This window comes from Martes martes (assembly GCF_963455335.1).
Source record: "Martes martes genome assembly, chromosome: 16".
NCBI lineage: Eukaryota > Metazoa > Chordata > Mammalia > Carnivora > Mustelidae > Martes > Martes martes.
The window spans coordinates 3,798,058-3,823,567 of record NC_137904.1 but is presented as its reverse complement, the minus strand read 5'-3'; the positions used below and the strand labels follow the sequence as shown (position 1 = coordinate 3,823,567).

Sequence of the window (25,510 nt, the reverse complement as noted above, 5' to 3'; positions counted from 1 at the left end):
TAGAAATAGACTCTATACGTTCCCAAACCAGAAGAGACGGAATAAAAATTGCTCAACAGAAAAGAAGCAGTAAAGGAGAGGGAAAGGAAACAAAGAAAAAGCAGGGTAAACAGAAAGTATAAAATAAAGAGGATATAAATAAATCCAAATATATTCAAGATCGTAGATAATGTAAGAGGAATAACCCTGCCAATTAAAACACCAGAACAAAATGCCCACATGTGCACTTAGGAATCCCTAAGTGAGTCCTACTTCCTGCACAAACACATCACACTTTGCAAATTCCTGACAATTCACTGACTCTTGCAATTATTCAAACTCAAAGTCACATCCTCCTTTTGGTATTTTTTTTAACTGCCATTTCTTCCCCAAGACTCTCACCCCGTCCTATTCTCTCTCTCTTTCTCTCTCAATATATCCCCGTAAGCACTTTGAGTTCACTGAGAAAGCTACACACTTTTCCCCCTACTTGAATCCTCCTAAACACAGTGACAAGATCAGAGGCACTGACTGGGTTGGGGGCAGGAAGGAGCCTGCAGGGTGAGTAATCATGGTGGTTACATGGATGGACACACACGCAGAAATTCAACAAACTATAACCTTAAGGTGTGCGCCTTTATTGTATGTGTGTTATTCCTCAGCAGGAAGGCTACAATTTTTTTTTTTTAAATTTGGAAAAAATGCCATGAGGTCATCAGGTAAAACTGTGCATTTTCTAGTTAAAGACACAGGGGAGCAGTTGCTTGCTTCGTCCAAGGTCAGAAAACAGAAGAGCCCTATTCCAAACCCTTCCCATTACGCCACATGGCTGCTGACCAGCGTCACCTTGCGTGGGGGCCCCCGTTACGAGTTCTGCTCTCAAAGTCATAGTAAATGCAACGTCTTTACCAAGACTCCTTAAAAAAAAAAAAAAAAAATGTACTCAGCAGCCCCTCATGTTTCACTTCCGGCCCCTTCAGTATCCTGGTTTATAGTCTCAGGAGCGAAAATACATAGCTCAGGTTCCAAAAGCACACCATCTCCATCAAATCCTGGTCAGCGCTGACAAGCTCTGTGACCCTGGGAGGGTCCCTCAACCTCTCAGTGCCTCCTCTCTCGCTCACTGATAAAAGGAGGATAATTGTGTTGACCGTACAAGGTGGTTGTGAGGATTGAACTGGCTACGAATACCAAGGTCCCAAAATGGCGCCCAGCACTTGGGAAGCACTACGAGCGTGCAGGGTCGTGGGGATCACTAGGATTGTGACCATCATCCCGGTCCTCATCCTTTTCTGGTGATTCCGTGTAAATGCAGGGAGAGGTCAAGGCTCAGTCATCAAGGCACCAGGGGTGACCAATCAAACAGAAACTCATGAGTCATGAGGAGTCACCCAGGAATCAGAAATTAGTCTAAACAGCCCTAGACAGGTGGCCCAGTTAGCGTTCCGTCATTCGGTGACCAGGCCCCCGTGCCATTCCGTCACACCTCATCTGCAGGGACGCCGCCTTCCTCTGCGACCATCTTCCTCAGGGCCGCCACTGTGCTGAGGATCGGCACGGCCAGGCCAACACGCAGGAACCGCTGGCTCTTAGAGGGGAAGACCAAGGTGACGCTCAAGAATCTGGAAAATAGGAAGGCGTCCACATCCTTAAAGGACGGCCATGAACTGCCAACACCATTGGCGTTGGGGTCAAGTCCAACAGTTGGGCTGGTCTCGGCTCCCTGGTTGGGTCACTGTACTTTAGGTATACTGTCACCAGGTGGCAGCAGAGAGCCAAATCGCCAAAGGGTCTCCTCTCTGTTATGGTTTCCGTAGTTACAAATAAAAGGTACCTGGTTAAGAATCACAGTACAGACCTGTGATCTCAAGGTTCTGTCTGTTAAACAGATCATGGTATGCAAAAACAAATTTGGAAATTTAAGATGTAAAAGGGTCAGGCTTCCATTACGGTTCAACACCGCTGCTGATGCCCTCCTTATTGAAACTCCCCTTGGTAACAGGACTCTGTCTTTCCCTTCTCCCCCTGCCCCCTCCACACACACTTTCTGGAATCTCTAGTTCTACTTGGTATTGTCCCCACCAGCACACTGGGGCCTCCCTCCTCCAGCTCCTGCTTCTCCTTTCCTTCCTGCAACACTGGTCAGTTCACACAGCTCACAGCCACAGCGGGGGCTGGAGCCCCGGGCAGTCTAGCCCCTGAGTCAGTGGTCCCAACCCTTGTCCTGTGCTGCACGAGGCCCAGAATCTTAGAAATGCCACCATCTCAACACCAGTGCGGGACTCAGCAAACTTCCATGACACTGACAATGGCCAGATGCCTTAACGGCCTCAAGACCCAGGCTTCTGGAATGCCTGCCCTGAGTGCCTCTTACACTTATACAGCCGAGCCTGCCATGCCTCTTACCCGACCTGACTACCCTCCTCTCTTCTGTTCCTCTCCTCTCCTTCCACACCCCCTTCCCTTTTTTATTTGCTCCTTAAAGAAACCCTTTCCCTGTACCTTCACGAAAGGCAAAAAGGACGTGGAAACAAAGCCAGGAAAACAGGTGGCAACAGATTTTTTTTTTTTTTTTTTTTTTTGCAGATTTGCCCCTGGTTCCGCCGAGAGGCCCCGACTGGCCCGTGCCTGCTTCTGAGCAGCAGAGACGGAAGCCCGGCCATGGCGTGACAGACAGAGGCTGTGGATCATTCCCTTGGGGGCTCAGGAAGGGATGCAGTAACCTTTCACTCGGTCATACTGGGTCGCCAGACATCGCCAGCTTTCTAAGGCTGGTTTCTGCAGATGTGTTGGCTGAGATGCGCGAGAGACAGAATGGCAGGTGCGAGGCCAGAAGGTACCCAGGGAGGACTAAGGGTGGGAGTCCGGTTTGCCGCTTATGACGGCCACGTACCTCGTCTGGCGTAGGGGGATGGGCAGTGACACACACAGGAAGGGGTCGAAGGTGTTGCTCTGTTTCAAGCAGTGGGGGCAGGTCAAGGAAGATCTGTGAGGGCAAAAGAGTAAGAGTTTCACGGTGAACGGCACCCACTCCGTTCGGCAGATCCTCAAACAGTTAAATATAACACTGCCGTGTGATCCAGCCGTCCCCCTCCCAGATACGTACCCCAAAAAGAGTTGAAAACAGGGATTCCTACAAACGCCTGCCCACAGACTTTGGAGCAGCGCTAGTCACGAGAGTCAAAGGGCGGACACAACCCAAATTACTATCGGGGTAACCGGATAAATCCAGAAGCAGTAAATCCACAGAGACAGAGAGCGGATCGGTGGCTGCTGGGTACAGGGGAGCAGAAGACAGGGCTTCACGGGTATTGGGTTTGCTTTTGCGGTGATCAAAATGGTCAGGAACTAGACAGAGGTGCTGGTTGCACAATAACGTAACATCGGCGCCACGAAACTCTACACTTTAAAATGGCTAACTTGGGGCACCTGGGTGGCTCAGTTGGTTAAGCGACTGCCTTTGGCTCAGGTCACGATCCTGGAGTCCCGGGATCGAGTTCCACATCGGGCTCCCCGCTCGGCAGGGCGTCTGCTTCTCCCACTGACTTCTCTCCTCTCATGCTCTCTCTCTCTCTCCCAAGTAAATAAATCTTAAAAAATAATAATAATAATAATAATTACAAAATGGCTAACTTTACGTCAGGTGACTTTGACCTCAATTTTTTAAAAAAGGTTGATTCCTGCGTGGCAGTGTGCTGAGTATGGGAAGGCGAGCGAAAACCCCTTGAGGCAGAATCAGCGGGCCGACCTGAAAGCCGGAAGGGATGTTAGGACCATGCCTTCTCCTGGTTCTCAGCCTCACTGGGCTCCAGAATCACAGAGGGAGCTTTTCTAAAAACGCAAATGTCTCAGCCGGCCTCCCAGAGAGTCTGTTCCAAGCAGGGGCGGGGTGGGGGGAGCCTCCCCGGGTGATACCTGTGCTCAGCCAGGAGGCAGAACCACCAATGGGCGTCCAACATCCTCGTTGTACCAGTGAAGGACCCAAGGCTGGAGAAAAGCAGCTAATATGGAAATAGCGTTCACTGAGAACTGGGCCTTCCTCGGACCACTGTGCTTGTATCAACCCACGTTCTGCCCATAACCCCCAGTATTAGCCCCGTTTTGCAGACAAGAAGACTGAGGCGCAGAGAAGTTAAGCTCCTCTCCCAAGGACCACACAGCTCTTAAGTGGCAAAGCCAGGCTCAGGGTCCGGAGCGCACGCTCACCGCGGTCCCTCCTGTCCTTAGCATAAGCAGATGAGGCATCGGCCGATTCAGAGCAGGAAGACACAGTTGACTTACATTCTTTGAACTTTCACACTTAACACTTCCTTACTCAAGAGCATGAAACCCTGAGGTTCTCAGGTGCTGACCAAGGAGACCCTACGCGAGCCGGGCAGAACCACTCAGCAACCCGGGGGACGAGTTACCAACCATCCATGACTTTAGAAAACCAAGTATTAGATCTGAGTGTTTCATGTCCAATAACTTGCTGCTTCTGGTAAATTTCCCGTTGGGAGAACCACGGTGATCTTTTGGTAAAAACAGTGCATCAGACACCGAGCTCCAGGCACTAGGGGGACCTGACGCTTGTGGGGTCCCCTCTGCCACCCTATTTCTCCTGATCCTTCTCCTCCTCCCCTCATCACATACCTAGATATAATGCAGGACCGGAAGACAGATTTTTGGTTTTGGGAAATTTCCAAATCGCTGTTTTCGTCCTTAAGCGAACCAATGGAAAGGACTGTTTTTCTCTGACTTGTCCATGTTTTAGAGCCGACTAACGCTAAGCTGGGCTGCATTTTTCCTGCAGTGTCACACCGTATGAAACGGAGATAAGGTCTGTATGTATATGGAGCCACAAAACCTCTGTAAGGACCAAGGGACGTGTAATTGGCAAAAAAATGGAATGTCTAATTTTACACACAAAGAATGAAGAAAACATATGGTCTTTATAATAAATAAGCTATAGAAAGGGTGTGAAATACACCTGTCTTTCTGAGATGAGCCATGAGGACAGAGTGAGTGGGACCAACAGACGAGGGGCAGAGAAGACTCTGGACATTCCCGAGCTTTGGACATCCTAACATGTGGCCCGAGGAGTCCTTCTGTCCTTGCTATCCTGGCCGGACAGGCGCAGTCCTGTCCTATTGTCCCCCAAGCTTGTTATGGGGGAAGGGGCCGAAACCCACCCCGCTGCCTGTGGGCCTTCACCCGCCCATCTCCCTCGGGGAGTCCCTCTTCTCGTCAAACTGCTTCTGGTGCAAAAACCAACCTTCCAGCCGCTACTGAGACAGAGAACCGTGCTTGGCTTCCCGCCGGGTACAGACGCCCAGAAACAAGCCCGGGGTCTTGGTGACACGTCTGTTAGCACTCCGACCTCTCCCCGCGGCCAGCCGAACACACTTCCCACCCCTCAGACGCACCTAGCACCACCTGCTCCCCGGACAGGGGATGTCTCTGCCAGCGCTCGTGCCCCTGACAACACACGGGTCAGATGTCACCCCTCCCTCCAAGACTTGCTCTGAGAAAGCCTAGCAGGGATTGCCGCCTGTAATGGGGACCAGATCAGACTCTCTGTGGATCAAAGGCACAAACGACTAAGCAATGGGCACACGTGTGTGCGTGTCACACACACACACACACACCCTCTCATACACAAACCCCACCATAGCACCAATCCTTGCTTTTTAAACTCACAGGTGCTTTTAGGTTGTGGTACCAACCCTATGAAATAACCAGTTATTTCTCCTCTAGTCCATAACCCAGTCCTGCACCCTGATCCCACTCCTCCTTCTTCTCCTCCTGCCAAAGTCAAAAACCCGACACCCTAAAAAGGGGAGCAGGGGCGGGGGAGCGAGAACCTCCCTGAACAGGGATCTGTGAATTAACCCACAATATATCCTCTAGCTTCTGATTTCATCAAAAAGGGCTGATACCACAGCGACTCTCCATCGCGGGCAAGCCCTCCGCAGCGGAGAGCCAGGCTCCGGCACCCAGAGCCAAGGCACCCCCCGCTCGAAGGCACCTGCTCAGCTCGGAGCCGGCCCCACCCGCCGGCCCCACCCGCCGCCCCGGAAAATCACTTCCCACAGCTCAAAAGCCCTCACTCGGACGGACATCCCTAACTCGATTTTTTTCTGTACTCCCCGCGATCCCGCTCAAAGTGGGTATTTTCAGCTGTCACTGGTTCCTTTTTGGAAACTTGAATGCCTCGGTTCTTACTCATCACCCTACGGGCACCTACCCAAACAGCGCTTGTCGCTTCCGCGGGAACCCTCCCCTGACTCCCCCCACAGCAGCCGGAGACCGTGCGGTATTGTGACTTATAATAAGAAATACGTGTTTGGTCTTTGTCCCAGGTCCTGGCGCCGAGCTCCTAAAACCCTTGGAAAACCACTAGCATGATCTCTGAAATTGAAAACGATGCCACAACAGGCTTCAAATTCTGCAACAGCTTCCTGTGCCCTTAAGGCGAAAACCCACACCGGGCAGGACACCTGCACCACCAGACCCCTGTCCACCCCTCCAGCCGTTCCTACCTCCTGCCCCCTCCCTCCCTGCCAGCTACCCTGCCCCTTCTCTCCCCTGCTGTGCCGACGTCATTCCAACCCCAGGTCCTTGGCCTCGGCCGTTTTCTCTGCCCAGATGACCCGGTCCCCAGATACGTGAACAGCTAACTCCTCGTCACTCCGCTCTCGGCTCAAATGTCCCCCCTCTAAAAGGAAGCCTCCCCGGGCCACCTTATCTAAGGCTGGCTGCCTCCCCCACACTCCGAGCCCTGTGTTATCACCACTGCGAGCCGCTGTGACATGTGTGCTGTGTTACCGAACACCTGCCCCAGCAGAACGCGAGCTCCATGAGAACGGGGGCCGTGCCCGGTTCGCAGCTCCCTTCTGGCACTGAGAAGGAAGTGGCCCGTCGTAGGTGAAACGGTCAAGACCGAGGGCGTATTTGGAATTAAAGATCCACAGAGCACGCCAGGGGTACCTGGCTGGTGTGTCTCGCTCTCGTGGGCACAGAGGGGTGCTCCTCACTTATCCAGGGGACCCAGCGTAAGAGCAGACGCTCGAATATCTGAAAGAAGGGACGAGAGGGAGCACGTGCGCACAGGAGCCACGGGGGCTGAGAGAACAGGTGGGTCGAGGAATAAGCAAACTCACTGTACAAAGACACCGGTGAGCGGTACCGGGTGGCCAATTCCTGGTGTCCCTGCCCCGCAGTCTAACCTACCCTGGTGTTGGACTCCCCTTTCCCTCCTCCTAGACATTCTTTCTCCTCCTCTCTCCTTCTCCTGTCTCATTTTTGTTTCTAGGAGCCCCCGCGCCGGGCACCTGCAGATAAGGAAGACCGATGCCCAGCACATAGCTTTCCTGGCTAGCAACGGTCGGCCGCTGCCAACACTGAGGCTCGCTCTGAGCACGCCACTGCAGGAAGGAAATGGGCTTTCCTTCGTGTACAACAATAACACCTAGGCTCGTTTAGAAGCATTTTTAATTACCCACTAAGCTCAGAGACCAACGGTAGCGTGTCACCAAGGGGAGGTTCTCTGTAACCGATGGCTTCCCCGAAATCCTGATTACTGTGCTCATTCCCACGTGTGAACAGCTTCCGTGCAGGCTGGAGACACTCCCACCTGTTCATTCCTAGCCATCCCTCGAGCCCATCAAAAGACACGCCTCCTCCAAGAAGCCCAGGGGGGTTTCTCTCCATAATCCCCACTCCCTGCAATCCGTGCTTTTACTAGACCATCCCAGTGCTTGGAAATATACTATCTTATCTCTGAACCTGGAAATACGCTGCCTTATCTCAGTCTCTGAACTGTCACATATATGAAAGCCTGAAGAGAACGTTTCTGATGTCAAAGGCAGTGTAATTATCCTCCATGTTGCTGGGAAATCTTGAACTTGAAAGAACTTGGCAAACTGGGCTCTCCGGCTGCAGGAATGAACGGGAAAGGTCTTGCCAAAGGCTCAATGATTGCCTTGCCGGCTGGGGAAGCCCTGACCTCCACGGTCAGGTTCTAGAACCCCCTTCAGAGGGAGATGGGAGGCCCAGGAGCCAGCAAGGCTAACCACCAGGGCCGGCAGGAGGGAGAGGTTAACTGGGATCTGTGACGGGAGGAGAAGGGCGCTTGGGTCTCTTGTCTTGGGATCAACGGGAGACCAGTTGTGGGCATCCAAGTCCGGGCGATCCATTCCAACCCCATCCCACTCTCACCTAGATTCTTACCTATACTGTGCTTGAAAGTGACTCTGCACAAAGCTTGGGCCTAGAGAAGGCTGAGCGGATGGTGATGGGAGGTTCTCGGGGCTTCTGCTGGCTTCAGGCTGAGGCTGCAAAGAGATGAGGGAAGGAAGCAACATTAGACACGGCTCCCATCGCTCTACCGCCTCCGGACCGCTGAGCCCTGGCCCTTCTGTTGACTTCGCCACAATTCCACGGCTCCTTTGGTCTCTAGACCTCCCAAATCCCCTCTGACGGAGAAGGTGCTAAGGGAGCAGAGCTGAAGCGGAGGCGTGGGAATGCTCCCACACACCTGGCCACCTCCGCCATGACCTCGGTCTCACCTGTCCCTGTTCCCATCCCCATCCTGCTGGGCCCCGCGTGTCTACACCCTGCATGTCTATACCTGCTGGACCCTGCGTTCTATACCTCCCATTCACATCTCCTTCCTGCTGGGCCCCACGTGTTTACGCCCTGCATGTCTATACCTGCTGGACTCCATGTATCTACACCTCCCGTCTGCATCTCCTTCCTGCTGGGCCCTGCATGTCTACACCCTACGTGTCTATATCTGATGGGCCCCGTGTCTACACCTCCTGTTTGCGTCTCCTTCCTGCTAGGACCCACATGTCTACACCTCCCATTCACATCTCTCTCCTGCTGGGCCCCATGCGTCTATATCTCCCACGTCCACACCTCCCATTCGCATCTCCTTCCTGCCAGGCCCAGTGTGTCTACACTGCCACCGCTCCGAACGTGTCCACACCACATCTCCCATCCTCTACCTGCTGACCCGCCCCACCCCCATCTCCCGGCAGCCAGTCTGCATGTGAGCATCGGAACACCAGGCTTTGCCCCTCAGAATCACGCGTAAGCCTCCTTCACCCCGCATCAGTCCTACTGTGCCCCACTTTGCATCACCTTCTGTACTCGCTTTCTGGTGCTCCTGCAGCAAATTCACACACACTGGAGGCTTAAAGCGGCAGAAATGTATTCTCTCACAGTTCTGGGGACCAGACATCCAAAATCAGCATCCCCAGGCCACGAACGGGGATGAGGGGGCTCCGGGAACGCGTCCCTCGGCTCTCCCAGCCTCTGGCGGCTGCAGGAATCCCACGGCCAAGGGCCACATCACCCCAGGCTTTACGGCCAGCATATTCGAAGGGCCAGGAGAGGAACGCACAGAAAGTGCGTGCGGTAAAACATACCGATGTCTGAAACGTCATTTAAAATTCATCGAGAAGCAGTAAGATGAGGAAAAACACAGAAGGAGTGCGGCGTATACAGATGGACAGAGACACGATAATACAATGTTAGTAAAACGTAAACTGTAGAGTCTTGGTGATGGGTAGGAGGTATTCACTGTATCGTTCGTTCACTTTTTCCATCATACGGAATTTTCCATAATAAAAGACTGGGGCAAAGACTCAGGATGGAACCTTCTTACTGGCCCCACGGTTTTGTGAAGCTGGGTCTTAGCACACGGGACGTGCGAAGGGACGTGGAAATCGGGGCTGGGGGGCAAGTCTGGTGCCACGCTGGGGTGGGGGTGGGGGGCTCCCATGTCCTAAAGACGACTGCCCGGTTCAGTGAACAGCCCAGAAGCAGGATTCAGAACCCACCTCTGGGCTCCGGCTGCCAGGGACCCAATCCCTCGGAAATCGCACTCCTTGGGAGCGCTGCCCAACCTCTGAGCCGCACGAGACCGGTTACTTAACCCCTTGGCCCCACGACTTCCGACTTCTATCAAGGGATGCTGAATGACGGTGCCCACCTCGGAGGGATGTCCTGGAATTGAAGGAGTTAACATATATGACACTTCGAACAGGGAGCGCGGTCTGTGGTTGCCGAGACCTGGCGGGGAGTACCTGATGGCTTTTGAACCCACGGGGTGGCGACATGCACGGTGAGATGATTTACCCTGATGCCATGCATAGAGGCGAGAGGGCGGGTCTGGAGGGAGGACACAGCTCAGCAGGTTCAAGGGCCCGGGACACAATGGGGAGAGCAGGAGTCACGAAAATGGAAGTGGGGGATGGACTCCAGACGCCCTGTGTCCGCAGCTCCGAAGCGAGCACTCGGTGGGGCAGCAAAGAAAGGGGGAGGGGACACGCAGCAGCAGCTCCAAGGTCCCATCTGGTACCCGGGGCATGCCTGCCTTCCGTTAGTGCACGAGGGAAAATCGAAGGGAGAAGTGGGTCCGGGAAGGGCAGGCCGAGTTTGAGCGGGAAAGGGATGGACCCTGGATGCAGAGCGGACGCTGGGATTTGTGGCTGTGCAGGGCTGAGGCCCTTTCCGTGGTCACAGCGCCCCTTCCGGAACAGGGAGGTGGGGAAGCTTTTTAATCGGGGGTCCCGCCCTCCCATCACAAGGGACAGGCACACGGCTCGAGTGAGACCAGTGAGACAGTCCTGCCCGGCAATCATGAGCAGAGGGACCGAAAGCCTGAAAACACGGCATCCAGCAGTGGTGTCCAGACCAGGATCCAGCAGCTCCTGCCACCGGGACCCCCACCCCCACCCCCAGAGCTGTCTGGTTCTCGGCTCCCCTGGGCGCCTGTTGCACCTCCAACCTCTTCCCAGTCAGGCAGCCGAAGACCTCACAGCAGCACAGGTGCTTCTGCATCAGGGTGATAACGTGGGGGGCTGGGCGCGGCAGAGGGCAGGACCACCCAGGAGGGGGTACGGAAGGAGAAAATCCCTAGCGAGGCTGGGCTGCGAGGCAGCAGGGTCATTTGAGAAGCTTGGACAAGGACGTCAGACCAGGCTGACTCCACTCTGCCAGCCAAGCCACACTGGGTGTCTCTGGACCTCATTCTACATCCAAGGGGAACGGGAGTGGGGTGCCTGGGTGGCTCAGTCGGCAAAGCGTCTGCCTTCGGCATGGGTCATGCTCCCGGGGTCCTGGGATTGAGCCCCACATTGGGCTCCCTGCTCAGTGGGGAGCCTGCTTCTCCCTCTCGCTCTGCCTGCTGCTCCCCCTGCTTGTGCTCTCTCCCTCTTGCTCTGTTAAATAAATAAATAAAATCTTTCTAAAATAAATAAATTAATTAATTAAAGGAACAGGAATAATAAGTAATAAAAAAATTTATAAATGAAGAAATAAAAGGAAAAGGAACACCCACCTCCCGAAGCCACCATGAAAATAAAAAAAGACTCTCTAGGGGCACCTGGGTGGCTCAGTGGGTTAAGCCTCTGCCTTTGGCTCAGGTTGTGATCTCAAGGTCCCGGGATCAAGTCCCACATGGGTCTCTCTGCTCAGTGGGGAGCCTGCTTCCCCCTCTCTCTGCCTGCCTCTCTGCCTACTTGTGATCTCTGTCAAATAAATAAAATTAAAAAAAAAAAAATTCTGTGTCCCGCAAGGAACACAGTATATGAGTCATAAATGGTGGCTTCCTGGTCCTCTCCCCAGTCCCCTCCCGTTCTTGCTTAAGAGCGGCAATTTCTGGAAAATTAATATCCCCAAAGGTTGCCTACGTGAGACCATGTATAGGAAGGTAAAAATATGCCCTTTTCGCCGCATGAAAGCATTTGAGAACCCTTCGGACGACGGAGAAGAAAGTGGTCCTTATGTTTTCTATACCCGTTTCACGTACATCTAGCTGTATGGCCTTCACATGTTTTGAAACAGAAATAACCTCAAAAAGAAAAAAAAAAAAAATCGCTCGGTTACAGAGGACAGTGCCTTTCCTTCCTGGAAAGGGAAAATGAAGTTTCGTGCCGGGTCTGGCTCTGCCTTCAAGCGTCCCCAGCCGGGCCTCCGCAGGCGGCCCAATTTTCCGAGAGCAAACACCAGGAGATGCTTCCGCCCCAGCTGGGGAAAAAGATCTTTTCCGGTCTCAATCAGGTCAAGTGAAGACCCGGGAAAGCTCCTCTCTGGGGCCAACAGCCACTGCCCCCCCATTCTTGCCCAGGACCTCAAGGCTTGGCCTGCGGAAGGCACGGAAAGCAGTCGGCGTGCCCAGAACGATGAGCAAGGAGCAGAGGGGTCTGAACGCAGGCGGGGCCATTGGCAGGCCCAGTCTAAAGTCTGGATTTTGTTCGAAGTACGACAGGAAGCCACTGGAGAAATTTAAGGAGAGTGACGTGATCTTTTGTCCTTTCTCAAAAGACGGCCCTGGCTTCAGCGTGGAGAACATCTAGCAGAAGGAGGCCAACCACGGCTGCATTTACGTGGGTCCTCAAGCTGGTAAAAAGAATCACTGGCAGGTCCGCTCATGTTAAAGAAACTCAAGATCACCTTAAAGAAAGGCCTGAGGGCGGTGTACTGTGGTTGCGAGCAACGTTTACAGAGCAGAGGGTCTCAATCAGTGGGCGCTTCGGCCCTCCAGGGGACACTGGTTGTCAATCACAGCCGGGGAGTGCCACCAGCATCCTGTGGGTAGAGGGATATTGCGGAGGCCACACTGCACAGGACCCAGATGTGGAATGTGCAGAATTTGAGAAACCCTGCTCTAGAGTCCCATTTCCCGGATGTGGACCCTGGCTCTCCCATGTACCTGCTGTGTGACTTGGGGCAAATTACTTAACCTCTCTGTGATCTTCCCTGCCCATAAGCCCAATACCTCTTTCTGGCCCCAGAGGCCAGCAGAGAAGACTGAAAGGCAATTTGCAAAACTGTCTAGCCTTCCTATTCTGCTTTGCAGGTAGGAAGCTCTGCTTGGCACAACCAGGGAGGAGGAGGGGAGGAACACAGGATGAGAGGCTTTTCCTAGCCACCTGTCTGGTAAGGAAAGGGATTCAGCCCAGCTATGAAACGGACTCAAGTTTGATTCTAATTCCCCCAAACAGAAGTTGGGTAACCTGGGGCAACTTCCCTGACCTAACTCTTCCTTAGCTGTAAAACATGAGCTATCCTCGCAAACGTTAGAGCAGGATGGCTACGTAACGTAGTCACCACTCAAGAGTTTAGTGGCTGTCTCTTACGAGTCAGTAGTGAAGTAAGTCACGGAAAGCAAGAGAGGAGATGCATGGCACACAGGCATTTTCAGTACACGGCATCTTTCTAAAAAAATACATCACACAGGCATTTTCAGTACACAGTATCTTTCTAAAAAAATACATCATTCTAATTTCAAAATGTGTTCACTGTAAGATTGTGGGATACACAGTGTGGCGGACATATATTTCTGCTTAGCATTCCTCTTTTTGGAGAAGGGACTCAGCCCAAAGACGATGTGAGCACTGGGGGCGCCTGGGTGGCTCAGTCAGTTAAGTGTCCAACTCTTGATTTCACCTCAGGTCATGATCTCAGGGTCATGGGATCGAGCCCCGCACTGAGCTCCATACTGGGCTCGTGGAGACTGCTTAAGATTCTCTCTCTTCCTCTGCCCCTCCTCCTCACCCCCAACTCGTGCAAGCACACGCACACTCTCTCCTTCTCTCTCTAAAAAAAAGACTAAGGGAGCATTGTTGAGGTTGCTCTTGTCACCATGTATGCGGAGCCAATCTGAGAATGAAGCCAAATAGCAAGTCAAAGACCTGGGGACCTCATCTGAGTTCCTGGATCCAGCCTTACCTGAAGCTGCTGCAAGCCTTGGATTACACGTTATAAAAGCCAATATGCCCTTTCCTTAAGTAGGATCAAGTCAAATCTCTGTCACCCGCAACTGAAAGGGTCTGAACAGAATAAACAGAAAATCACTGTATTTTAAAGAAGAAAAAGCCCACAACCCAGAAGCACAATCCCACAAAACACCGTAACTTTTGAGTGTGTGGCCCTCCCAGGTCCCGTCATGGTGCTTTGTTTCACTTTTGTGTTTTAGGGGTGACCAGGAGGACTCTTGTTAAAATAAGAATATAGGCTCAAGCTTGACCCCCTTGTACTTGGAACACTGGCTCTGTCCCTTCTTGAGCTATGTTGCTTTGGGAAAGTTACTCGACCTCTCTGATTCTCGGTTTTCCATATACAATGGAGGTAATAATCCTAGCAGCACTCTGTAACGATAAGAGTTACTCAGACTGTATATAACACTCCTAAGATGTGTACAATCTCTACTTTCCTTGAGCAATGGGTTCACCTGCTGTCCTGAGCGTAAGGGCTGTTGTTACAGGTCTGTCAAACTCTGAGCTTTTAATTACATTATATTATTTAAAAGAGGTCTATTCTTATTGGAGACATCTATGCTTCTCCCCTCCTTTTCTGAAACTTGCAACTGGTTGTTTTATTTGTTTTTTACTTTTTTAAGATTTTATTTATTTATTAGAGAGAGAGAGAGAGAACAAGTGGTGGGAGCAGCAGAGGGAGAGGGAGAAGCAGGCTCTCCACTGAGCAGGGAACCCAAGGCAGGACTTGATCCCAGGACCTTGGGATCATGACCTGAGCCAAAGGTCAGACACAGGTGACTTGTGCCTGATTAATTACCAAAGCCTGTGTGACACCTCTTAAAATTACAGCCAATTATTCACGGATGTTGTTAAAATAACTTTGCTCACTCGCGGGATAATGACTTTGCTCGCTTTGACTTCCTTGAGAGATAAAAAGATAGCATGAAAGCACAACCCACTGTCGATCTTTATTTAGTGAAGCCCGGAGAGAACACAGATGATATCAATTAACTGCAGCTCTTACGTAGTGCTTTCTTACTCCCAGAGATTTGGGGTTTCATCAAAATCTGGGAATGCTAAGTACACACATGTAATCAACCATCCTGTGTTTGGAGAAAAAAAAAAAAAAAGACTGGAAGAGGTAAAATGGTACCATCTGAAATACTGATGGCTGCGGCGCCTGGGTGGCACGACTGGTTAAGTGTCCGCCTCTGATCTCTGCGTTGTGAGATCGAGCCCCACGTCAGGCCCTGTGCTGAGCATGGAGTCGGCTTGACAGTCTCTCTCCCCCCTTCCTCTGCCCCTCCCGCTTGTGTTCTCGCTCTCTAAAAATAAATAAATCTTAAAACAAGCAGAAGAAAAAGAAAATAATGGTTAAAAAGAATGAAGTGCTCACGGCCTCAGATGGCTATCCTAACGCACGGAATATAGACAAAAAGGAGATTTCCAAACTTTAAAATGAAAGGAAAACCCTCTTCACTAGACAGATCCCTGGGAGGCCAGAGGACCAGAAATCCTGCGGTGGGAGGAAATGTCACGCCTGTAGCCCACAGAGCTAAGAGAAAGGAGCACGGAACAGCTTTGTGGACACAGGAGGCAGAACACAAAGGAGCCTCGAAACACGACGCGGTGTTCCAAGAGCGACCCACCTTCTCGGCCCCCGGCCCCCGGGACGAGCCCTCCAAGTCCTCGTGCACCCGATCCAGCAACCAGAGCAGGAACTCCAGGGCGTCGTGCTGGCCATTGTCTTGGAACTGAGAGCCGTACTTGGACACAGCGTTCTGAGAGGAAAGAAGAAAGTCAAAGGGTCAGTGTGGCCCTGCGAAGAGTCAAGTTTGGACCTGGAAGCACCAAGTCTACCAGGGGTCACCGCCCAGCCCTGAGCGGGGCTGACAATGCGGAAATAGCGTGGAACGAGAACCATGGGCCAAAGCCTGCCCTTGGGGGGCAGTGTCTGCAAATGCTCTCCAGGCGTTCTGTACAGAAGGCACCTGCTGATACAAGTCCCGTCCTTCGGAAACCCACGGGGCTGTCTTGGTTGACTATCTGGACGCTCTTGTCCCTTCATGGCAAGGATGCCTGCTCCCCTTGGCCGCCTCCATCAGTCTATCTCTATTCCCTGGTTCTCAGCTCCCGCAGGTGGAAGCATCTGGCCCTACTCTCTCCCTCAGTGACTCATTCACTCCCGAGGCTTCGGCTCTCTGCTTGGGAAAGACCGCCGGGCGGGTGCCCTAAACACCCCCTCTTTCCAGTGGGTGTGGAATCACACTTCTGTGGTTAGATCGCACGAGGGCTGAGCCAGCCCTTCACCCGTTCGGTCAATATTTACCCGGTGCCCACCACGTGCCAGATACTACCGTAGGGACGGGGTTACAACAGCGGAAACAAGGCACACGACAGCCACAGGGCTTTCATTCCCTCCGCCCCTCCTGTCAAACTGTGCCGCAACTTTGTCATTTGTCATTTTCTACGGGAAGGCATATTCCGGGTTCGGGTTGTTTTGTTTTTTTTTTTTTTAAGATTTATTTTAAAGGGTAACATATGGACATACTTAAAGAATTCAAGACATAAAAAAAGACGATCATGAAAAGTCTTCCCTCCACCCAGCTCCCCAGCTCTGGGAACCCGTCCCGGGGTGGGGGGCAGGGAGGACTCTTAGCATTTTTCTCAAGCATCTTTCCAGGGAAACTTTTTTTTTCAAATGCATGTGCAAGCATGAGCATCTGAGAGTAAGCGAATCCCCTTGCCTGCGTGCGCGCGCACACGCAGGTGCACACAGGACACGGTGGTTGTTTGCCCCGCCCCCTTAGACACCGCCTGCCATCAAGCCCCGCCCCATGCAGGGTTGTCCTCCGCTCCCTTGGGAGCTGTCTAAGCTCTGGACCCAGATGATCCTCGCCAATCAGACAGCCTGGGCTTTTTCCTTTCCCCTTTAATCCTTCCACTGGGATTTAAAGGAAACTTTAGGATATGACAAAGCAAAATTCAAGATCGATTTAGCTGAAATACCGGCTGGGAGTCTTCTAGGTCATTCTAGTTCGGGGTTCAGTGGAGGATCTAGTTTGGATTCCTCCTCCAGGCTTCGTTGTCCCTTGACCCTCCAAGGAGGGCTGCCAGATTTCGCAAATAAAAATACAAGGGGCTCAGTTAAGTGTGAATTTCAGATAAGCAAATGGTTGTGTTTAGTATAAGTATAGCCCATGCAGTTATTTGGGATATATTCACCCTAAAAAGTGACCCGTTGTTTAATTGAAATTCAAATGTAACTGGGGCATTACCATCCCACTCTCCATCCTCAGTACCAGCACTGTCTGGGCAGGGTGGGGGGCGGGGAGCAGCCACCCCCAAGCCAAAATTTCCCAAAATTTCCCAAAACCAGCTCTCCCTCTTAGCATCAGTATCCTCTCTCAGATTCTCTCTCCAGCCCCGGTAGGTCAGTGCCAAGCAGTCTCCGTGGCCCCTCAGCAGAAACCCATTCCCGCCAGGGTCCTAACTGCTGCAGACCCAGATGATGGCACCTTCCAGGCTTGGGAAGCCGGCCCGTCCCCCGCCCTCACCACCAAGCTGGGTAACTTCACACCTTGGCTCAAACCTCCCCTGACTCACCACCTAACAATTCACCCTCCTCCCATCTGGCCCCGACCCCATCTTTCACCACCCTCCCCCAGGTTTGAGAGCTCGGGCTAACCCAGCCACTCGGGTGCCCCAAACCTTGTTCTTCCCGGTCCTATGGTCTACACCTTGATGTATTCTTCCTCCCACGTGAAACCCATTCCCCTCCCCCAAATCGTGTTAATCCTTCCAGACCTATGCTCTTCCTTTTAGCCTGGTGGGGAGGCCACGCAACCTTCCCAGAAAGAATGTGAGAATTTCAAGACAGACAAGCTGGGACCTTGAACATGTCCTTCTAGAGAGACAGGGTGATTCTGCTTTGGGGGATCTGGCATAAGGAAATGCGAGCTAGGAGCAAAGATACTGCTAAGTACTTATGTCTCCCGGGGAAGACTTACGGCACACTCAGCGGGCCTTAAAAATGATGAAATGATGAGAAGAAAATCAATGAGCCTATCATTTTTTTCTTAAAGTGCAAAAATACCTACTTGAGGTTGTTTGATATCTATCTATATATATCTCCACAGCTAGAAAAGCCAAAAAATACATGGAAGTATATTAAATGGTTATCACAGAAGGATGGGGCCATAAGTGATTTTTTTTTTTTTGTATGCTGCAATTTTTTTTTTTTAACAGTGAATTTTGTTCTTTGGCTTTTTTCTGATTAGAATGGTCTCTGGCAGGTATTTGTACAGAGTTTGGGCTTTTTCAAAATAACTTGACCTATTGATTCCTAACAGAAGACACACAAAGTCTATGAAAATGTTACCAGAGAGGTATTAAAGCAAAATCCTCACTTGGGGGAGATGGACGGAAATATCTCGTCCTTCTATCCCTCAACCTGACATAGCTCTAGCTGCGTATGTGCTTCTCTCAACATTGATAATTTCTAACACGTCTCTTACAAAATTATTTCTAGTTATTTGCTATTTCCAGTGGTGTTCATGAAGGAGATCTGATTTTCATATGTTCTACATGGTGATTACTTTTGATTTTCTATCTTGCTTCTGACCTCATTAGTGACCGCCATAATGCCACAATAGGGATTTCTAGACCCATCTAGCAATTTCCTTTCTGTTCAATCTTTTCTATTCTGTTTCCATCTCATGTCTTACTGTTTCATCCAGAACTTTCAAAATATAAGAGCAATGAAGAAGACATCCTTGCCACGTGAGGCATACTGTATGTCTAAAACTGTAGGTCTAAAAGTGATGGTTAAGTACATAAGCTAAGATAAACTCCAGATGGCTGAAATCCTTAATATAGCCATGGGAAAAACTGGAAATACATAATGCAGAACCTTTACCAAAAGGTATGACGTAAATAAATCTACAACTTCCAGGATTGGGGATACGAAGGAGAGAGTTTGCAGAAAATATCTGTGGCAAGCATAAGGGTTAAAGAACTCAGAGGAACAAGTAAAAAGAGCATTGAGACCCAGCAGAATGGACAGTCAACATGGACAGGAAAACCCAGGCGCAGCCTCACAACTAGTAGAACAGCGTAAAAATCCTGTACCTCACACTTAAAGAAATAGACATAAAAGTGAGATGCTATTTCTTTCTGTTCAGTAAGCTGAAACAGAACATTAGCCTTTGTTCCTGGCCCTGGAAAAAATGACCACTGTGTGACCCACCATAGAGATGTTATCTAATGCTAACTATGGCAATCAGATTACAACAAACATATCAAATCAATTCGTTGTACACCTTAAACTTACAGAATGTTGCATGGCTGGGATAGCTCGATTTTTTTTCTTTTTTAAAGATTTTTATTTATTTATTTGACAGACAGAGATCACAAGTAGGCAGAGAGGCAGGCAGAGAGAGAGAGAGAGAGAGGAGGAAGCAGGCTCCCTGCTGAGCAGAGAGCCCGACGCAGGACTCGATCCCAGGACCCTGGGACCATGACCTGCGCCGAAGGCAGAGGCTTTAACCCACTGAGCCACACAGGCGCCCCTCGATTTTTTTTTTTAATGGGTGCAGTGCACTGGACATAAGTTAAACCTCAGCAATGCTGATTCAAAAAGAAAAAACACATAGAACTAAAACAGTCACATCTTTGCTTTGACCACCTAAGTTCACGTCAAGGGATCAAATGTAGGAAATGGCCAGAGCTGAGGACAACGATTAAGTAGAAGGATTTTCAGTACAGTGTGATAATCAGAAACTTGTACAGTCAATGTCTCTGCAGAGACTGGCTCATTGACTGAAACATGACACAATCATTTAAAATTAAGTTTTACAGAATGTTGTAATGGCCAGAAGAGAGACTTAGGACAATATTTACATGAAAAGAGCAGGATACAAAACTGGAAATTTCCAACATGTAGATGTTCTGAAACAAATCGATGTTTATGAAGGCTGTCTCCACAGGGTCCAGTTCCAAATCACTTTTGACGTTTTTAGCACCTGCCAAGTTTTTATACTATGCACATATTTAATGACATCATTAGTGAAGCAAAGTGTCTTAGATAATATTGTGGGCAGGATCTGTTTTGAGGTGTTTATTCATGTGCTGTTGAGACAGAGTGGTCCTACTGTCTGCAGGCTGCGTGTCTGGGAGGTTAGGAAAGAGGACACTGCAAAGCCATCCCACATGCGTGGCTGGGATTGGGGTAACTCAGTCCAGCATGCCGGGCCCTTCTCCATTCCCCGATTCCCCGGTCTGAAGCGATCAATCCCTCCTCAAGACCCAACTCTTGGACAGAACCTTCTGCGCTTGTCCCCAAACAAGTCTCCATACCCTCTACCCAGGGAAAGAGTCTCCCATTAATTAATTAATTTTTTTAAAGATTTCATTTATTTAATTGATAAAGAGGGAGAAAGTAAGTGGGGATCGGGGGGGGGGTGGTGGGAGAGGGAGAAGCAGACTTCCCATTGATCATCAGGGAGCCCCGTGATGGGCTGGATCCCAGGACCCTGGGATCAGGACTTGAGCTGAAGGCTGGTGCCTAACTGCCTGAGCCACCCGGGCACCCCTTCTGTTAATTTGTTTAATCTTGCATTTATGCTGCCCCGACCACAGAAGACCCCTCAGCCCCACCTGCCCGGGGTGATCGCAGTGATCAGTGACTGACAAGGAAGACACACCCCCACGCTCCCCTGACCTTGCTTGACCTCTCCTGATGGCTACTTCTCTGGGGACACGCCCTTCCATGTCCCTCCCACCAATCACCACCTCCTGCTGCAACTGCCTTCTGAGTGCCTTGTATTTTGATTTTCCAGCCCTTGTCACCAGCTCTGATCACCAGCCTGTGGGATCACTGCATTAACACCACCTCTCCCGCTGGACGGGGACCTCCTAGAAAGCAGCCCCAGGAGGTTTTGCACTCAGGGCTTCTCGTGAGTTCCTTGTTCCTGGGAGAGTGTCGGGACACTCCAGAAATATTTGCTGGGTGAAGGGATGTTTCCTCACTATAAAACAAGAGGAGCCCACCTAGTTTGTAATCAGCAGGGTTTACTGAAAGCCCAGATGCTGGCCTTGTCGGCTCCCTCCAAGCTCTGGCTACCCCAGAAGTCCCAGGAAACCTCAGATGACATCACCCTTGTTAACAATTAACAACCAGACTAGCCTTCACTTCCCTGGGGCTCAGAGAGCAGGGGTGAGATAGGAAATCCTGGTGAGTCACCGAGAGAGCATTTACTAATTTGGAAGATTTTTTTCAAGCTACTCCTGTCTCTCCCATGGGGGCAGGACCTGCATGAGAACAGGAGAAGAATACAGACATTACTTCCCTCCCTCCCTCCCCCATGCCTCTCTAGGTGAGAGGGCAGAATGGCAGGAATGACAAAAGCTTCCTAGGGGGTCAGGCACTGTTCTAAGCACCGATGCAGAGAACTCACCCACCCTCACGATGATGATGCAGAGAACTCACCCACCCTCACGATGATCTGATAAGGCGGGTACCGTTCTGTCCCATTTCCCAGAGGAGGACAGTTGAGGCACAGTGGGATTTGGTAACTCACTCGAGATCACAAAGCTCCAGAGACCTTGCTGTTAACCACTCTACCCTACAGCAGTCCCCCACATCCTACGTTTTCTGTGGTTTCAGGTACTCGAGGGCAAACCTCGTAGGGAAGCAGATGAGACTCCCGACTTAGGTCAGAAGCTCAATGGTGTGGCAACGCCGACATCACTCGCCTCACCTGGCCTCATCACCTCGGCATTTTATCACCTCGCATCCTCGCCAGAAGGGTGAGTACGGCATATGATATTTGCAGAGAGAGACGCCACATTCCCCTACCTTTTATTACAGTATGCTGTTATAACTGTTCTCGTTTTACGATGAGTTACTGCTGTTCCTCTCTTACGGCACCTGACTTACAAAGTAAGCTTTACCGCAGGTAAGTATGTATGTGTAGGAAGAAACATGTATTAATCTATGGCTTCAGGCACCCACTGGGGGTCTTGGGATGTATCCCCCAAGCATAAGAAGGGGAATACTGTAGTGCCTCATTACTGAGAAGGCGAATGCTGCCACAGGGAGATACGAATGACATCCTGTTGACCCACTGACCTGCAGAACAGAGAGGAGAGCGGGAGGCTGGCACCCTGTGGGTCACATGGCAAGGACTGCTTTTTCAGGCTGAAACTCAAGAGCGTGATGCCTGTGGAATGAACACTGACAGGTTCCCCTCCCCCAAGAACAATCCTTAGTCTATGGGGAGCCTCAGCTCTCTGCCCAGAGCTGTGGTTTTGGTAGCAGGAAGCAAGCCATGTGCATCAGTGATCAGGAACTCTGTAATCCAACTGGGATCCCAAACACGCGGCTGAACCCTGGGGGGGTTGGTGTGACATACAGAACTTCCAGGGCCTCAGGGCCCTACAGCGTAGGGTAAAGTAGACGGTGATCCCGCGGCCAGTGAATTGCAACCCCAAACCAAGGCATGGTGGGCGATTTAAGGTGCACTTTCTCCAACAAGAGCACGCCCACTGTCTCTCCCGGGGGCACTCAGCACAGTACCCGGCCCACGTGATCTCAGCTTCCACTGGGTTTAGAATAAAACCCAAACTCCTTACCACTGCCTCGAAGACCTTGCAGGATCTGACCCTCATCCACGCCCCAGGTCGCTAGTTTTCTTTTCGCGCCTTCAGGCCTGAGGCTCTGGGGCTCTCTGTTCCCTCTACCTGGGGCACTCCTAGCCCCTTGACCCGGCGGCGTCCTTGTCATTCAGTTCTCAACGCCAGCATCACCTCCTTCCTCCGAGGCCTTTCGAATCAGGCTCGCCACACCACACCCCTCCAGACCGGAAAGGGCCCCGCAGCGCTAGATCGCCACCGGGACCCAAAGGCCTTCAACTTCAACAAATGTTTGTTGAATGCAAAAATGCTGAATACACCCAAATCGACTCCCCCTCCCCCCTCAAAAACACCTGGGAGAAATTCACAGAGAAGACTTCGGCAAGCCATAGCACAACACATCACCGCGGAACAAAGGCGGCGAGCCGAGCTGCCGCGCTGGGTGCCCTCGGAAAAGAGCCCCCAGAAGACCCTTTCCGGCCGGGGCGCGCGCTTTGGCCATCGCGGCGGGGGCGGGAGGCGGGCGCGCTGCCTACCTTGAACTCGGCGGAAAGTTGGGGCGTGTACTCGCGCGTCCAGAGCGCGCGCACCAGCGCCGCCAGCTGCTCGGTGACCTCGGCGCGGCCCGGCGCCGCCCGGTAGCGCCCCAGCGCCAGGAACTCGGCCAGCAGGTCGGTGTTGCTGAGACACTGCACCACGGCGTTCATGAAACAGGTGTTGCCGTGGTTCTTCAAGCCCTGCGCGCCCGGGGGCCGCGCGCCGTCGCCGGCTGGGGGCTGGGGCTGGGCGCCGGGCGGGCGATCCTCCCCCGGGCTCCCGCGCGCGGCCGGGGCGGGGCCCGGCGCGCAGGCGAAGCCCCCCTCGCCGTCCCCGTCGCCCTCGCGGGGTCCCGGCTGGGGCCGCGGCCGGGGCGGCGAGGCCCCCGGGCGGGAGCGGCTGCCCAGCGCCAGCAGGAAGCGGCTGAACAGGCGACGCAGGGAGCGGCGGCGGCGGGGCCGGGGCGCGGGCGGCCCCTCTCCCGCCGCGGCCCCCGCGCCCGGGTCCATGGCTCCCGCCCGCGCGCCCTCGGAGCCGAGCACCCCGGCCGCGAGAGGGACGCGCCGCTAACCGGCCCTGACGGCCCCGGAAAAGCGGCGGGTTCCGACTACCTGCGGGCCAGGTGTGCCGGGACCGGGCGGAGGCGGAGCCAGGGGCGGAGTCGCCCCGCCCCGCCCCGCGCGGGAATCCGGCCGCAGGGCCCGCCCAGGGCAGCGCCACCAGCCCCCACCCCTCCGGGCGCGGCCCCGCGGCGCCGCCCGCGAGCAGAGGCGCGGGACTCGCCCGCTCTGGGTCCCCACCCTTCCTTACCTCTTAACCAACCGACGCCCCGAATTTCACTCCCACTCCCGCCCCCTGCAAACTGCGGAACGGCGGGGGAGTGGTACATGGGAAAGCGCCTGCTGGACTGCCCAGCCCCGGGTAGCCTGTTTCTGGGAATTACACGCAGGTGAATATGAAGAACGGGAAAGGGAGACTCCCCAGGGGGCAGCCTCTGGCGCGGCGAGACGCGCGCACCGGGAGCTGGGACCGGCTCGGGGAGGGCACCGTGGGGTCCTCCCACCTGCAGGAGCAGGTGTGCGCGCACAGGTGGCGCTACCTCCAGCCCGTCTGCCCCGGTCCCGGAGGCCTTCCAGGACTGGGAGCCGCGCGTTGCCCCGGGAAGAATCATCCGGGATGGTTGTGATTCCCTTCTTTCAACTGCGGACCAGGGTCAGAGTCGCTTCCCCAAAACCTGCGAACGAGACTTCAGCGTCCTCGCTTCAGCGGGCGGAGAAGCGGGCCGGGGAGGTTCGCGCCTGTATCGAGGCCAAGAAACCGGAACTCGACCGGGCTCTGCGGTCGGCCGAGCACACAGGCTGGCTCTTTCCAACCTCGGTGTTTGCTTACCAGGAAGTTTTCCGGATCTCAGGCGCGCCTCCTGTGCGGTCCCCTCGCTGAATTGGTGCCCAATCAGAACTGGCTTGGCCTTGCCCCTCCCTTGGTTCCCTGGGTGACCCTGGGGGCCTCCGCTCACTTGACCCTGTAACTGTCAGGTTTATAATTAATCAGGCAAAGTCTTGCAGACGAATTTCTCATCAATTTCTGGCTCAGAAAGACATCAGCGGGACGCATTATTACATCAACGCCCCGAAATGTTACTTATTTGATAAGTGATCATTTATTAAAATATCTGCCAGATGACCTGATGCAAAACAAAGCCGGGGGGGGGGGAGGGGGAAGCATTAGTTAAAGGATTAAAAAAAACAGGCCTAGAACAAAAAAGTGTACTGTGATTTGGAGACTTGAAGTGTTTCTTGAAAATGCCATGATTTACCCTCTCTGGGAGAAAAAAAAAAAACAACCCACAAAAACAAAACAAAAAAAAACACCTGTGTGCATGATCAGTACACAAGGGCCATCCCCTTGCCTTCCCTCACCCAGAAAAGCATCTGTGAAATTTCACCTTTGATGGTTACCCTGGGGTCCCCAAGAACGGATGGTTTCTTTGAGAAGGTACCAAAATTCAGGTTTTACTCTACTCCATCAGGAGTTCTGACAACGCTTTAACTCATTATTTCACTTAATTTGCAAAATAACCTTTTAAGCAGGTATTCTCACATCACAAAAGGCCAAACTGAGGCTCAGAGAGTTGGAAGGAAGACGGGAGATCCAATATCCTACCCACAATCTGGACTCAAACCAAGTCTTGCCCTATTGCAGCTTGACGGATGAAAGGCTGGTTCGGAAGGTAAACAGACCCTCCTTATTTTTAGAGAACAGCAGCAGTGCCGTGTGTGGACAAATGATGCAGAAGGGCCGTGGATTTTACTGTGGTAGAGCAGAGATTAAGACAGGAAACCAACAACGGGGAATTTATTCATAATAAAAAAAAAACCTTTTAATTACAGTCTGGATAACTTATTCTTGAACACATTCCCATTTTAATATACAATCTAAGAAGGTAAAAATGCATCCTACAAGAAAAGGAGAAATTTCACCGCAAAAATATTTTGACTCAAGAACAGAATCACGGAAGTGAGGAAACCCAAACCAGTGTTAAGAGTTATCTAAGGTCAACTTTGAACAGAGCCGTAGGCAGTGCTGCAGTCCCAGAAGTCTCCTCGGCC

The 25,510-nt window shown here is 52.2% G+C and overlaps 1 protein-coding gene across 2 annotated transcripts in view; it reads right to left on the bottom strand.

Moving 5' to 3' along the window:
- Positions 1-23,410, bottom strand: part of USP43 (ubiquitin specific peptidase 43) — a gene marked incomplete at its 5' end in the record, with an annotated part of 50,938 nt that extends 27,528 nt beyond the window's left edge. For both annotated transcript variants that reach the window (XM_080826475.1, XM_080826476.1), the window contains 5 exons: positions 1,466-1,601; positions 2,873-2,965; positions 8,191-8,294; positions 15,380-15,511; positions 22,901-23,410. In XM_080826475.1, coding sequence (XP_080682601.1) covers positions 1,466-1,601; positions 2,873-2,965; positions 8,191-8,294; positions 15,380-15,511; positions 22,901-23,410 — 975 coding nt within the window. The remainder of the gene's footprint in view (positions 1-1,465; positions 1,602-2,872; positions 2,966-8,190; positions 8,295-15,379; positions 15,512-22,900) is intronic.
- Between the last annotated feature and the right edge of the window lie 2,100 nt (positions 23,411-25,510).